Source organism: Amblyomma mixtum, chromosome 7 (assembly GCF_055824585.1).
Source record: "Amblyomma mixtum isolate Tamu chromosome 7, ASM5582458v1, whole genome shotgun sequence".
Lineage (NCBI taxonomy): Eukaryota > Metazoa > Arthropoda > Arachnida > Ixodida > Ixodidae > Amblyomma > Amblyomma mixtum.
Genome location: NC_143018.1, coordinates 26,131,603 through 26,147,704, shown reverse-complemented (window position 1 = coordinate 26,147,704; position 16,102 = coordinate 26,131,603). Strand labels below are relative to the sequence as shown.

The window sequence follows — 16,102 nt, the reverse complement described above, 5'->3', positions numbered from 1 at the left end:
TTGAGTGCCTTGGCTCTGGCTGTCCTACGTCCGGCGTGGAGCTCGGGGTGTACGTTCTTCGGGACTGGTGCGACTCTGATCTTTTATCTTGCGAGTTTGGGCGGGATGGCGTGGTACACTGCTCTGCTGATACGGAGTGGCCGGGTCCGCGTAGCCTATAGTTGGCGCTGGACGGTCCAGCCTATTCACGTGTCTCGAAGACGCGTGAGCTGGCCGATCCTTTGGGCTTCCACCAGCTTTTCTGCCGTGCTGTGTAGGCCCAGCTGGGGCAAGCGGTGTGTCGAGGTGCATGAGGGCAGTCCGAGGGCTGTCTTGACCGCCGATTGCACGAGGGAATTCAGCCGATTTAGCTATTGCTAACACGGGCGATTAGCAACGCCTCCACGATTCGCATAGTGTCACTTCCTTTGAGCACTCCACGTCTGTTGGAGATATGCGGCGTACCAAGTGTGCCACCTGCGCAGATTGCTTTTGCAGCAACTGCGCAGTGTAGGTCTCTCGGCCGTTAGACTGAAATACAGGCCTAGCACCCGCAGTCTGCCTACCCTAGGGAGTGCCTTCGAGGTGGAGGTGGACATCGGGGTCGCCTAGTTGGGTCCTCGAGCGCGTGCAAATAACGAGCAGTTCTGACTTCTCAGGATAGAATTTTCAAGGTGATGTTCCGAAGCTATAATTCGATATACTTGGGCTCGAGCGTATAGGCATTAATAAAAAGTTTCGCCCATTATGTGGAAAAGGAAAAAAACTTGGAGGACGCTTAAGCTTCGCCTTCAAGAGTGGAACACGACAGCGTGTTGCAGCGTTGCCAGGGGGTCCACGGAACATCGTCGCCCGTTCGGCACGACGCCTTGCCCATTGGACAAATCGAAAATTGTTTTTTTTTTTGAGGAATGAAAATGACGCAGTAGAGTCACTTGTCTTGGTGGACACCCAAACCGCGCATGATACATTTTTTTTTACGCAGCCCCCGATTATAGGTCGCCGGTTTGAATCCCTTGCACGAAACGCTGAATTGTATGACACTAGCCGGAACACAATTTTTACGCAGCCCCCGATTAATTCCGGCACGCGGTGCCGACTACTACTACTACTGCGCCAACGGCTTATCGACCAAACGAGCTGTATACGATGTCGCGTAAAAGTGCTGCTGCACAGTTTACATGCAGGTATTATGACAGGCAAAAGCTTTGTGCACCCCCCCCCCCCCCCCCGCAAGTGGGGCAAGCGGTGGTGCGTTCTCTTTAATTGCGCTATTAACACATTATGCCACTGCGCTTCCAGGAGGTGATCACATGTTCCCACCATGGTGACGCCAGCGAGGTTTTGTCACGAAACCACAGAAAATCAAAGGACAAACACGTTCGCCAAGTAGACATAAAAGCATTTCACTGCATGCATAAACATTTTATTCCTTACAAAGTAGACGTACATATTAAAATACAACAAGCAACAGACATACTCTCTTTTGGTTTTGTGTATTAACAACCTTGAAGAACATGCTACGTCTGACCCGTCACTTCCTAGAATGTCGCAAAAAAAAAAGAAAATGAAAAAGAAAGGTATAAAACACACGACCACTCCACCGCCGATGCACAATTCGGCAACCATGGCAAATTCTTTTGACACGTCGACTTATTGTTGTGCCCTGAAAAACTGCGCCGACAGTTGGCTCGCCACGTGACTGAGAAAAGTGTGTGTCGTCCCATGCTTGTTTATGTCTATACAAATTACTAGATATATATATATATATATGCCTACCTACACAGCTACAATCCGCATGGTGATCCAAACAACACAAGCGCACAAATGAAAAACACAGAAACACACGTGCCCATCACTTCAAAAATAAAAGGACAAAGCAATGCGCTCCACACACACACTAAAAAGAGAGAGTGAACTCCCTGTCTGAAAGACTAACAATATGACAACGCATGCTGCAAAAAAATTTTCTTGAGCTCTGCTGACTCCTTCATAACACCAGGGTGCTGCATACGTGTTATCGAGCTAAAAGATTAGCCACTGAGCAAATGAAGGGTATCCGAGAAGTTTACAAAAAAAGACCTAGAAATCCCAGCAACTCGCCTGCAGTTCACAACCTTCAGAGGTCCATATGCAGCAAAGTGAATTGTCACGTGACTTTGATCACATGATCGGTCAAGGCCATGTGACAGAGTAGAAGAAAATATGCGGACGATTCATGGCTTTGTCGGCAGTAAGAAGATGGGATGAGTGATATCTCTCAACAGAGCCCTGCCAAAGATTACTCTCGTCCCAGATGTGAGAAGAAAAAGTATTAATTTCAGTGGAAACGAGAAAAGCAAAAACAAATATTGCTCTGTGTTGACTCAGGAAGATCGAATTGTTTGGTACTAACCTTCCCAAAGGAATTCTAGCAGTATACCCTTTGTATCCTACGTAAGATAAGACCACTCAATAGCACACCACCACAGAAAAGAGCTCTCGGATGACATCAGCCACTCTACACTGTGCGAAAAATTCTTCCTATTTCTTCAAAATGACCATGGATTAGTAATCAATGTGTCATGACTGCACAAGTATAAGAAAAAAAAGATGATATTGAGTAATAAAAAGTAAAGCACCAAGCAATGATCTGAATGACAATCCTTATCTGGAAATGTTGGCTGTACTTGTACTGTACACAACACTGTGTGCAGCGACGGTACAGTACAGAAACACTGGCACAAGAAAGTATGAAAGATGATTCCACGATTTAACGACAATGGCACAGTGAAGCAATGAAAACTTCAAACGACCCCCTTTCTAAACAATTCTAAGAGAAATGCATCCTTCTGAGTGTAGTGTGGCGGTTACGGGCAGTCAAGCATTACAAGTGGCACACTGACATACCACCATTACAAGTGACATACAGTGCGTTGCAAAGCTATCCAGGTCACTTCAATTGTTGACGGAAAGCAAAAGTTCATATGCCAGTTGGAAAAACATTTTTGAGACCAGACATAACACTGAAAGACCAAACGAAATAGATATGGAGTCGTCCTACCTTCATCTCTGCTTCCCACATATTTTCGTCACGTGGACAAGACGGCCATAATGGAAACGTGTGGAACAACTGCTCCCCACCCAGCAACCTAAGTACTACTGAGAGTGACTGCTGTCTTCACCATTAAAGGTTTAGGGTGAAAAGAGTGAAACAGAGGTTGCGTCAAATGGCTCACTGGTTGTTCAGGTCACCCACAAAGTGTCCAGGAAAGTTTGAAACACACTATGCCTATGACTTTTGGTTAACAGAAAAACTGTTCCCCACAAAGCGTAGAGGAAGTAGAGCAAAATGCCAGCGAGGGCTCCTATCTGAGTGTGCAGAGAGTTAAAATCCAATGAGGAGTTACGCTTCAAACAATGAAACAATGTTGAGTACCGATGCTAAGCTGCATGTCTCTGAAAATGTTATGGCAGTAAACCACTGGGAAAGTCGCTCACTTACTGCTACCGGTGCTCGCAATCTCATGTCCTACAATGCTGCTTTCTCTCTTCGAAGCAGAACAAGCAGCCCTTAATGGAATGACTAAAAGTTCCTGTGATGGAAAGCGCTAGCAACGGTAAAAACTGCGAAGCTACTGCTGACCCCAGCTACGCTTTTGCGCCTTGGTCAGAATGATTGCGCGCCACTCGACACTAGGCGAAATTTCACACGCTAAAATACTAACACCACCTCCAAAATATAAGGCCAGCAGTTGGCCTAATCTGTCAGCGACTGTCAGCGACAAACAGCCAGGGCTGAGCCAGCTGTAGCGCCACTGCGTTGCTTAACACTATTAGGGCACACACATTACACGAAGAGTTCCATCCATGTGATGTTTTACCGCAACCTTTGTAATTTTGTAACCAGTGTTTCTTTAAGGCTAAAAGAGGTGTGTGGCACCTCATCCAAGTGTAATCTTAATCTGTAATGGAGAAAGGTTAATCCATCATCTCTTCTGTTCTGTCGTTCCTTCACAATGCCGAGATTGTTTTTTGCATGCAATATCATGTGCCACAGCTGGCATTTGTGCAATTCGTTTCTAAGGCTTAACGCCACATACTCAACGTTGTGTGCTTTTGTCAGTTTCGACGTTACGTCGTAGTCAAGAGACCACAGTGTCCCTGTGCACGAATAACACGAGCACGAATCAACATCAGTCATGATGAGTGTGACCACTAAAAAAAAAAAAAAAGAATCATTGTTCACGTAGTTTCCAAGTCGTAAGCCTGTATCTTCTCCAAGAATGCCTGAGTAGAGGTTGTCCAAATCTTCTCTGTCTTCGGAGCTTAGGCATGTTCGCAAGAAACAAAAGCCAGGCATCCCTAGATAGAGAACCAAGGGCTGTTTTAAAGCCATCGATCAGCACTCTGATCTTCAGCGATCTTTCCTGCACATTCGGCCCCATATTCTGCAACAAAGATAGCATCTGGCAGGCCTTGCTTTCTTTCTTCCAGCTGCCCTGACCAGCTGAGCTGCCTTCCATTCCACACAGCAGCAATTTTTCCGGAGTGATAGCCATAGCTACTCATGCAGTGAGTGTCGTCATTTGAGGCTTTCCGCGAGGATCACCCATCAGTTTTCACATCAGTTGTTGGTTGTCCTAGCCGCCACCTCCACCTTCTTGGCCGCAGCAGTGACGTTGTCGTTCTTCAACTGCAGAGCTTCCGTCGCGGAGCTCAGGTTGTCCTGTTTGAGGATCTGCAACTGGACCATCAGGTTCCTCAAGCCAAACAGGTACCCTTCGTCGGGTCCCTTGTCCTTGGGGCTGTACACCGAGTGGGCAAAGTCAATCATCCGGATGTCCACCACGGGCGCCTGCGGCCGCTTGGCGAAAACGCGCTCGTTGGGCGGCCGCGGCGTTTCGCTGCTGCAGTCGTTTGAGTTCCCGTCGGGCCCTTTGCCCTCATAGAGGATCAGAAGCGAGCTGGTGTAGAAACGAAACGACTCCAGTTTCTCTATGACCTGCGTGTGGAAAATGCGGAACACAGCAGGATAAGAATGAAGACATAATGTATAATAAGAAGATGCAAGACAAACAGCTTCATCAAGTTCAAGTCCGGCAGACAACTTTGCTTGCAGCACTGCACTGTATAGAGGGCGCTGTAAGCACTGATCCTGACTCATACAGAAGGCGTAGTGGTGCACGAAGTTTACTGCCATTCGTGGCCTTATCTGCACCTTTTGCATAGTTTCGCACAAACAGAAGGTATACAAAACCCTTGCACAGTAATGGTGGTAAGAACTGCTGTACATTTACGATAACGACTTGAAAGCATCCAGAAGGCAATGCTTTCTGCAGTAGCATCATTTGTGCCTTTTTCTTTGTCCCTTTTCTGCATTTGTAGCTGAGTTTGCACCTTTTGCTGGCTGTGATTCACAAACTAAGTGATCTAAGAGTTTTGACACAAGTGATTTTGGAAAAATAGGAGGAGCTGTACACACAGGTACTTTTATTAGTGTGAAAGCACTACACCACGAGGTCAACCTGGCTCACCGAGTTTATGTGAAGCTTGACCTTCAGAGTGACCATGGGCATACCATAAATGAATACATGAATAAAATAAATATTGCCATAACCAGCTTTCTAACCTGCAGCGATGCGAGATCAGTTTCACTGGCCACTGCACGAGAGTACTACACTATCGCAGCAGCCAATCATGCCTCCTGTTAAACTGCAACACACTCTCACACTGTGCATTGCATATTGTCTTCATCAACTAATACTACTATCGCAACAGTATACACGCTCTGGTGCTCTGCACCGCATATCACCATCTTCATCAACTAATACTACTATTGAACTAATACCGTTGTAAAGCATGCTGACGCCCCAGCAAAGCAAAACCATGAGCCAAGCAGGCTAAACACATGGCTTCGTAGTATACTCGGTTTGACTACATTACAATCCAACCACTTTTTTTTAATAGAAACTTCACCTTACGTTTTCCCTCCACTGATCCTTCTGTATTCAGCATGCCATTTCTTCTTTTTTAATGCCTAACTAGCATAGAAAGTTTTCGACATCTGTCTTTATCAGTACCATACCTGTAGAACTGTTTAGTGAACAGGAATTTTGACAACGGTTTGACACAGCTTGCAACTTTCAAGACACATCTGAGGCACCATGTAAGCATCTGATACACACAACATCCAATACCACTGCGGAAGAGCCTTGTTGACATGATCCCCATTCACACAATTTCCTGGTTCATACGCTCAAATTCGTGAGCAATAAAAATGTCCTGTATAGTTACACTATTTTTCTTATGGTTCATATGTTCCTCGATAATGCGATTTCCCACTAAGTACAGGCCCCTCCAATACGAAAGGTAACAATCAGCTTGGACAAGAATTTCTTGCTTATTTCTCAACTAAAGTTGAAAATGACTTTTGGACGTTAAATGTGAAGACGAAAACTAGTTAGAAAATAAGAAAGTGTGCACTTCCCACGCATTGCTACGAAGAAATCATTAATTGGATGCTAACTTTGCTACCTTTCATATTGAAGAGACACGTACATTCAAAACATTGACAATTCTGATTGTATGTTACGATTAGTGACCAACCCAATGTGCCTAGAAGCCCAGTGGTAGCTTCAACATAATGCACAAGGGCAATGGGGTGAAGCATTCAAAACAACAACAACCAAGCCATCCAACGAATTACAGAAACGGAGCAGAATTATGCTGCCAAAGTGGCTTAGTTTTGTCCTTGCCATCGCCGGACTGGATATGCTGCAAAGTTCATTCCGCGCCAAAGACAATGCAAATGCGATAGAAGCCTACAAGCACAGTAAAAGCTCTATAGATCTTGTGCCAACAAGCGCTAACCTGCATTCAAGGAAATGAATGTGCCCACAAAGGCCCTTGTACTTCACTCTCAAGTGATATTTTTAAAAATGTTGGCATAGCTTTTTGACAATACCAAGTGTCTAACACAACAACAAAAATTAGCACAAGGTTCTTGCAGAAACTTAGTTGGTGGCAGTTTCTAACAAAGCAAGCAGCTAGGATCTGCCCCCCCCCCCCTCCTCCTTCCCCCACACTGCCCCCTGACACTGAGGATGAAGTGAAGGTGACCTTTATTGAAAGGGTACCGCATTATATACTCATAAAAAGACACCTCACACCAAAAGTGAAGCCTTTATATGCTAAAAAAGACAAAAGACAAAACATAGGTGTCACTATTGCTGGCCGCTTTCACAAGCAAAATGCGTGCATAGACACCCATTTTTTGGGCACAGATGCTAGAGGTTACGATACACAGCCATTCACCTCAAAGTGGTGGCAACCCATCCTTTCTGGTGAGGATGTCATGACTTAGAAATCAACTGGCACGAAGATTTTTAAATCCAGTTTTCTCGCCGATATATGCGTCTTTTGCTGCCAGACAAATGCCAACACAGGTAGAAAAAGCCAGGGAATGTTTGTGCTCAGAACAGTAACTGGATGGAGTTGTCCTCAGTGCTGAGAGAAAAGAAGGCACTGCTCCCCACCTGTGTCAGTGCCTGCAGGCGTTCGATGAGGGGCAGCAGGATGTCGAGGCGGAAGCGGACGCCGTCGTGCAGGAAGTGGTACAGCGTCTGGCGGAAGCCTTCCACGTTGAGCGACCGGCCAAAATACTTGTTGTGGCACTTGTAGTAGCCGAGGTTCTGCTGGTACACCTGCGGAATGCCAAAGGAACCGCACATTCGGCATTAACAAGGCGGGCTGAGCTCCCTTGAAGGGGGTCTCCGTCACACAGCAGAAAGATTTGTAGCATCCACTGCCATACATGGGGCAATACACGCAGAGGAAACACCAAAGTATTGCATTGAAGTGCTCAACTATAAGCTAAGGATCTAAACTAGTTAAAGGGCGGTCAAGATGAAACTCTTTACAGCACAAAATGAACCGGCCAGCTAGAGGACTGAGGCTTCCCTCTCATCTCTTGTTCATTTTGAGGTGTCAATTACAACTGAAATAGCCTGTACGAGTTGTAGAACAAAACGAGTTGAATAATCAAAAGGAACATGCAGACATGCAAGCAGCATGCAGACATGGGCTGCTTCTACTGATACAAAGACACCACACGCACTACCGACTAGCCCAACATCATGTCTTACTACTTTTCAACAGCTTACTCATCAAAAAAATGATCACATGTGCGAAGAGACATCAGAGTGCTGTAAATAAATCGGTAACCTCATCTGTAAGTAGTTTATGCTGTTGCTTTTAAAAGCAATGCTCTGGGCTACGAACCATGTCTAACTAGAGGGCATGCCTTCCAGTTCGTTTGCAGTCTAGACCCTCCAATGGATCTGAAGAAAGGAAAGGCACGCAACTGCCTCACCTTGTTACTGGACACCTCAACCAGGCCATGAGGAGAAAAAAAAAGCGGACTAAAAGCTTCAACTGCTAGCTAGCGTTACTGTTTTGTCATCATTTTAGTTGATCATGTTTGTGCACTACTGTGCAGCACAAACAGGAACGCTAGCTGGCAGTTGAAGTTTTTAGTGCTCACGTGTTTCTTTTTTTATTTCCCCACGCAGCAGTTGAGGTGTTCACTGACAGAATGGGTTAACTCAGGGTTTACAATGCGAATAAGGCTACATTAGGAACTAGACTATCTAATTTGCTTTGTGCGATTGGGTCATGGTGCTGTCGCGAAATCTCAGAGCAATCATATTTTTTGCTTTAAAATGAGTCTGCCATGGACAGGATCGAACCTCCAAACCTGTCCTCAGCAGCTGAAAACCACAACCACAGAGCCATTGCAGAGGTCATCATCATCATCATCATCAGCCTGACTATGCCCACTGCAGGGCAAAGGCCTCTCCCATGTCTCTCGAATTAGCCCTGTCCTTTGCCAGCTGCGGCCATCGCATCCCCGAAAACTTCTTAATCTCATCCGCCCTCCTAACTTTCTGCCGCCCCCTACTACGTTTGCCTTCTCTTGGAATCCACCCCGTTACCCTTACGGACCAGCGGTTATCTTGCCTTCGCATTACATGCCCTGCCCAAGCCCATTTCTTCCTCTTGATTTTGACTAGGATGTCATTAATCCGTGTTTGTTCCCTCACCCACTCCGCCCGCTTCCAATCTCTTAACATTACACAGGTCATTTTTCTTTCCATAGCTCCCTGTGTTGTCCTGCAACACACCGGACGAACAAAAAGGCGGAGAATTGTAAGAAGAGCCAGAGTGACTCTCCCCACCTGCATGCCACAAATGCGCAGCCCAAGGGGACTGGACGTGGTGGCGGCTGTCTTGGCGTCCAAACTCCTGCGCTTCTCTTCCGACGCATCGTCCGCGTACTGCCGAGTGCCCATCTTCAGGTCCAGGATGCAGGGAAACGTGTAGCGAGCCGTCAGGTTTTCCAGCAGAAGGAACTCTGGAGGCAGATTCAGAACGGCTCAAGATTCATCCGCCAACTGCAGTTGCACTACGCAGCAGCCTCTTCTAAATATGTAGCTACGTGCTTACAGAACTGTGTCCCCAGCTGCAACAGTTGCTGCATTTAAAAGGACACTGAGGATAAAATCAAGTTGGCCTGTGCAAAACAAACTACGGCATTCTAATGACAAAAAGACCACGCTGCCTGAAAGTGGGATTTTTTTCAGGCGTTACCGACCACAGCCCCATTTCCAAAGTAAACTGCACGCTTCGAAAATGAATTTTTGGTGCGGATCCCAGAAGCTACATTTCACCACCATGCACTTAAAAATGGTGGCAACCAGTCAATGTTCTAGGCATCATGAGTTGGACATGAGCAACAAGAAAATTTTAAAAAACAATCTGCTCTCTCATAAGTTGATGTTTTGCTGTCAAAGAGACGTTGCCATACCCAGAAATGGCCAGAGAACCAACTTTTACTTAGATAAATAATTAGATGGAGTTTGCCTCAAAGTGTCTTCAAGGCAACAAGCGAGTCTCAATTGCTGTTCATTTGTTGTGCTCGCACACGACTGGAGGCCTGGCAACTAGCTTAAGACTCTAAAAGAACCAAGATATGACTGCAAACAACTTCTTGTGCCCTACGCTACCAAAGTTGTGAAATATCTAGGTCATTTTCTGTACGGTATTAACTGTACTGCAATAACATCGCATATGATCCCAAATGAAGTTTGCAAATTGGCCGGTTCTTCAGTGTTCCCTTCAAAAAAAAAAACTATTTTCTTCCCCTTTAGAGAAATTCACAGCACACTGCTAAACAATATTTCAAATCATAACAATACTACTTCTAATCTGGACTGATGAAAAGCAACGTATGTTAGTTTCTCTGTAAGGATAAAGTAACTATCGGAACTTTACGTGTGAACTACAACTCCAGTTTACTACAGGCTGTTGCTGCTGTTCCTCTGAATTTAGTAAGGACTAATTTTAAGTACAGTGAAGCCTCATTACTTCGATGCCCGTCAATTCAGAAAACAGGATAAATGAGACATCCCGTCTGGTCCCGTCAAATATAAGTACTTTTCTATGGAGTGAAAATCTGGCGAATCTGCAGGAATTCAGTCACGCTTTGGTAAAGCACGGTAGGCGGCAGAGCTTGCATGTGCATAGGGCATCGGATATGGAATTATGATAGGCATGGGTGAGTGGCTCAGGATGCTCGCATTAGTAACAGTGTACAAACAAAATCTAAAGGCTCCGTACTCATTGCTATGATCATCAGCTGAGAAGGTATGATGAGATGCTTTTTGTTTTGCACTATGCTCTTCCATTTTCTTCGTTTTTGAAGCGAGCGCATAGCACACTATGCTGTCAGCGTACTTTGCGTTGTCGCGGAGCCAGTAATTATACATTATATCGGAGTGTGTTTAAATTTTTCGTGTGATGTGTGTGTGCCTGTGGTGGAGGCCATTAATGGCCTGTGTCCTACAGTATGTGGTCACGGCATCATTTGGCAGAGCTGCAAAAAGACAGCAATATCTGTCATGTTTAAAGAATAAAGATAGGCTGATGTTGGACAGTTTCCATGGCTTGATTTTGGTACCCCCGATAATTTGGTATTCGGACATTTTCTCTGGCCCCATGAAATCTGAATTAATGGGCTCTTACTCTATTCACAACGCAAAAAGGCACAGGAATCAACTGAAACGAATATAGGAAAGGGCCAACAAAGGTGTTAAACGGACACGGAAAACAAATCCATCCAGTTATAGTCCTCAGTAAAATTAGGTTCTCTGGGTCTTTCTGGCTAAGCTGAAGTTTGTCCGGCAACAAAAGTCACATTTATTGCCGAGATAATTAGATTCTGCTAGTTAATTTAAATAGTTAATAATTTAAATAGTCTGCTAGTTAATAACCTCCTTACCGAAAAAGGAAGGGCTGCAACCATTTTGAAATGAACTGTGGTGCAGCATAGCCTCCGAGATCCACGCCACAGTTGATGTCGACGCATGCATTTTACTTACGAAATCGACCAGGGGGTGGCTGCACCAGTATGTCTCGTTTCTTCTTTTCTAGCACATAAAAACTCCCTTTTTGGTCAGAGTGGTCTCTTTGCGATTAGAACGTGACATCCTATATACACACAGGGCAACTTCTATTTGTTCGCTGTGTTGTCTTAGCGAGTCTATACCTGAAATGTTATCTTCGGCTTACAAGTACGGGACATGTGAAACATGAAAGGCCAGCATGCGGACAAAAGCTCGAGGAACGAGTGCGACTCCAAAGGTAAAAGTGCAAAACAAAGGAACAGAAAGCGAGAGTCCCAAAGCGACTCAGGCTATGAGAGACGCCGTAGTGAAGGGCTCCGGAAATTTCGATCACCTAAGGTTCATTAACGTACACTGACATCGCACAGTACACGGGCCTCTAGAATTCCGCCTCCATCGAAATTCGACTGTCGCGGCCGGGATCGAACCCGCGTCTTTCGGGTCAGCAGCAGAGCACCCTAACCACCGAGCCATCGTGGCGGTTTCACGCAGAAGAGTAACAGGCGAGGATGAAATTTCGACCCGGGTTCTAGTAGGGGCGGCGTACCTCTGGGGCTCCCCGAGGATGAGAGGAAGCGCTGAATCTGCAGGTTGTGGCAGCGCACGATCCAGGGGTTGTGTGTGGTGAAGCTGTCTTTTCCGTCGTCCTGCTCCTCAAACAGCTGAGTGCCGTCCGTGAGCACTGGCTCAATCTCGACGCTGCCAGCCTTCTGCCAGCGCATCCTGTAGCAAAAAGCAGAGGCTACATGTAACCTACTGCATACACACTCCATCCGAGCTGTGCACATTTTTTTGCCTGCTTCATGCGGTATCACATACACATGTTCAATAAAGGTACATCCCGTCTTTTAACACTTTCTTCCTCCTTTTAAAAGCGGCACCCTTTTTTTTTTTTAAGCTCTGAGCAATGTTACAGTCAGTTACAACTTAACAACGAAGCGGCGAATTCTCCTAAATGGAAGCTGCCCAATCAGTGGCCTGGATCATGTCAGGACATCATAACCTTGCACCTGCCATGGTTGCCAGCAGCTGCACACTAGCCCGCATAAAGTGATTGACCACTACGTCATGGCAATAGGTTAAGGCCACTGGTTGGTCGGCTTCAATTGAGGATCATTTGCCACTTCATTAGAGCTGTAACTAACTGCATTTGCTAGGCAGCATATGAATAACAATCAGTTCTCTCAATGCAAACAGCCTTAGCCATAGGAACTTTAAAGTGTGAATGCAATGAACAGCCCCACGAGCAAAATAACTACTAAAGACATACACCACGTTCCTATAGTTGTTTAGGCTAAATATATACATGTATGCTAGTATATAATCTGGCTCAGGTTCGAACAAGGTACACTGAGGAAAGAAATATGACTTTCTATCTAGAAGAGCCATTAAAAATGAAACCTTAATTTTTCCCAGTTTGCGAATGCTGCTTAAGACCGCATGACTTACACCTTGCATGACATGTTCACGACAGCACAATCTATTACACATGGAAACTTATCAAGGTCAAGTTGAGGTTAAGGTGGGGTTCAGGGCACCTTCTAGTTTGCTGCTTAATAAAGCCTTGGGTCACTGGCGGAGTCAAAACGCTTGTTGCCATTTCAGAATCAACACGGGTTGTGAGCAAGGAATGCATATGGTTTTCGAAACGGCAACCATCATTTTAACTCGGTCAGTGACCCACGGTTCTACCACCGTGCAACAACCTAGACTGAGTTCACTTCTCCGTGACACCGACTTAGGACCGGACACACTTCATGCCTAGAACACTAGGACAGCACAACAACATGCACAATAAAAACCGAAGCTTCTCTGATAACAGTGCCATTAAACCTTGCTTCCTTCTTACTCGAGAAGATATGGGCAAACTACTGCTGACTGCAACGGACAATAGAGATAAGTGATGGCAGTCACAGTGTTATGGACAGAGCGGGGGCAAACGCACCTATACTTTCGGGCCTTGATGCTTGTGATGCTTTCCGTGCCTTTGATGGTATGACTAGAGGCACAGCCATTCTTAAGGAGGTCGTAAGAAGGATGCGCTGTCAGTGTTAGGTAGCCATCGGGGTCTTCCAGCAACGCCACTTCAACGACACCTGTTAAATAAGCAACATAAAAGCACAATCATCACCACCACTGACAGCATCATGCACACGTGTAGAAAAAATTATACTAAGCATGCTTCGGCATTTAAACCTCCCTCATGAGTTCAGTAGAAAAAATTTCAAGGTACGTTGGGGTTATATGCGAGTGCAGGGGCAGCGTTTACAAGCGTACGTACCACATACTGCCTTATTTTCGTTGGTTACGGCATGAGAGGCGATTGACTGCCAATGCGTGCTCCATATTACTGTGGCCGCAACTGTACAACCTTCCTTGGTGCAGGATTAAAACCTCTGAACTTCTCTAGCACTTCAACCCACCGTCATAGTTTCCCATTTTGTTTTTCCTGCTTTTCTTGATGCTTACTTCATCAGATTTTTTTTAGCTGCTGCACACGTTGGAAGCCCTCCTCATGTTCACCCCTACAGATTTGTACAACAGGAACATAAGTCATGTCCTGATGCTGATGGCTCTTTTATTTAATATGAACATGTTCTGTGGAGCCAATTTCCAATTTTTTTTTCCACCATGATACTTATTATCTTTTGCCCACTGCTCTGAAAAGTGAAGTGTTCTATTCTTAAACCCAAAGCTTTGCGGCAAGGTGCTTGTCATTACGTCACAGTGCTTACTAAATCCGTTAATGGTGAACTGAAGCAACTAAGGAAATTTCAGAAGAAAAGAAAAGAAAAACCAGCATGCTGGAGAATAGAAAGTCATGCTTACCTTTGTATTCTGATGTGAATGGCTTGATATCATCAGGAAGATTTTCATAGAATTTTAGTTCTTGTAGAATCAGCGGCTTGCACAGAGTGAACTCATCAAGACACAGCATAGACGATCGCCCTCCGACCTGAAATAAGAGGTCACACTTCAGGCTTGAAGCTACTGTCGATACTGTACTTGTTAAATATTTTAGCCTTGATGAATGAAATGGATCATATGCAACAAAACGAGGTACTTTGAGGTGATAATGTAATCCTTAATTGCATTCCAGCGTTGCACCCGGACATTGGCACCAATACTATTGCTAATCACAAATGACTCGTCCCAGGGAGAAAAAAACCAAATGGATTGTGCATAGTTGGAAACCCCATAAGGAACTTGTAAAAAAGCACGCATAATATGAATCTATACATGCACTTCATTCAGCATAGGTAAGAAGGAACCGCGATTCTGTTCGCCTATAAGCCCATATATTGGTGGCCCTAATCTATGCCCCAGTCAGGCAGGGTTGGCTACCTCATTAGGCAAATTTCTTGTTTCTCTAGTGAAGAATGGTGTAATTGGTCGAAAACGAAAGTATAGAACTTCTATCCGGCGAGAAGACGGCGCGGTTGTTTCTTCGCTTGCACACTGGACGTCTTACGAGCACAAGTCAGCATGCTTGCAAAGGATAATTTCAGTTTAGTCGACAGCGTACAAGCTAACTTTTAAACGCCAAGGTTCTTTGCACAAATTCTTGAACCGAGTCCACGGCAGCATTCGGGAGATGCGCCTTCCAAAAGTACGTTTAGGAGGTGTTCACTACTCACCTGGTGAATATAAGGTTCCAAGACCACATTTTCGGACTTTCCACCGGACTGAGCAGCCATGGATCATCGCGTTTTATTCTGCGGATTGCAGTGTCACGAGGAGGATTTTCTGGGACGACGACGCTGTCATCCCGGCGTTCAACAGTTCTGCGAGGACCCACAAAGACGAGGTGCAGTTGTTTTGAATGGCCCCCCGTAAAGATACAGCACCTATCTCTGCGAGACAGCGCGGCAGCAGCTAGTTTCTCGTGCCATTACGAAACGACCGCGCGAAAATTCTTCGAGGCCAGGCAGCTCTTTTGAGTGTGTCCTCGATGTAGATGGATGAACGTGCTGGGAAAACACCTGATTTCACGGCAGCGCCTGAGTGGGCAGCACTGTGACCAATTACGCGAATATTGTTTCAATTGTGCAATCTCACGGCGTGAGACGTAACTGCTGAAAGCGACTTGATAGCGATACCGAGGAGAATTGAAATCTCTGTTTCGCAGATACCTTGGCCAACGCCGGTGCGAGTCGATGAAGGCGATCACGACATCCAATTTTTTTTTTAAGCCCATCAGGGCTCGCCAGCTCAAAACGCCGCGTCTAAAAGCGAAGCGGCTTTCTCGCCGTACTCACCGGAGGGAACAGGAAGTGTTCGTGAAGCCGCATACAAGAAAACGAAAGGAAATTAAAAGAGAAACGAATCGGTATAGCACTACTCAAAACATAGCGCAGGAAATTTTGGTGTTTTAATCCTTCAAAAGAGGGCTCCACAGGCACTTGCGGCGCTTGTGGCGCGCCGTAGTCAGCGGTTGCTATGCGGAATACGAGCATCAGAAAAGTTCACTGAGAATCAGTAATCATGGTTAGATTTGTAATCATAACCAGTTATTGTAAAATCCATAAACAAAAACAAATTTATTCAAGTATATAAAAATTTATTACCTTGCTGTTCGAGCGTGAGCTACTTGCAACTGCTTTAACTGAATAAAAATTAAATTAACAAAAAGCTACAATTATTATTTTAAAGTTAATTAGTTGTTCTTGCAATTTTTA

The 16,102-nt window shown here is 45.3% G+C and overlaps 1 protein-coding gene across 2 annotated transcripts; it reads right to left on the bottom strand.

Moving 5' to 3' along the window:
- Positions 1-1,383: 1,383 nt before the first annotated feature.
- On the bottom strand, positions 1,384-15,838 carry LOC149335398 (inositol hexakisphosphate kinase 1-like). 2 transcript variants are annotated; one of them, XM_089552092.1, is made up of 8 exons: positions 15,683-15,838; positions 15,062-15,208; positions 14,253-14,379; positions 13,369-13,519; positions 11,971-12,146; positions 9,198-9,373; positions 7,497-7,664; positions 1,384-4,963 (listed from the first exon to the last, which is right to left on the bottom strand). In XM_089552092.1, the coding sequence occupies exons 2-8, from the start codon at positions 15,119-15,121 to the stop codon at positions 4,586-4,588; spliced, it is 1,236 nt and encodes a 411-aa protein (XP_089408218.1). In that variant the 5' UTR covers positions 15,122-15,208; positions 15,683-15,838; the 3' UTR covers positions 1,384-4,585. The 2 variants fall into 2 exon arrangements, with proteins under 2 accessions (XP_089408218.1, XP_089408219.1); XM_089552093.1 differs by lacking the exon at positions 15,683-15,838 and adding an exon at positions 15,557-15,675.
- Between the last annotated feature and the right edge of the window lie 264 nt (positions 15,839-16,102).

Bases quoted from the DNA above. Each gene is read 5' to 3' on its own strand.
- LOC149335398 (XM_089552092.1), bottom strand. From the start codon at position 15,121: ATGGCTGCTCAGTCCGGTGGAAAGTCCGAAAATGTGGTCTTGGAACCT. The intron at 12,147-13,368 runs GTGCGTTTGCCC...TTTTTGCTACAG, and splicing joins ATCAAGGCCCGAAAGTATAG to GATGCGCTGGCAGAAGGCTG. The intron at 9,374-11,970 runs GTACGCCGCCCC...ATCTGCCTCCAG, and splicing joins ATCCTCGGGGAGCCCCAGAG to AGTTCCTTCTGCTGGAAAAC.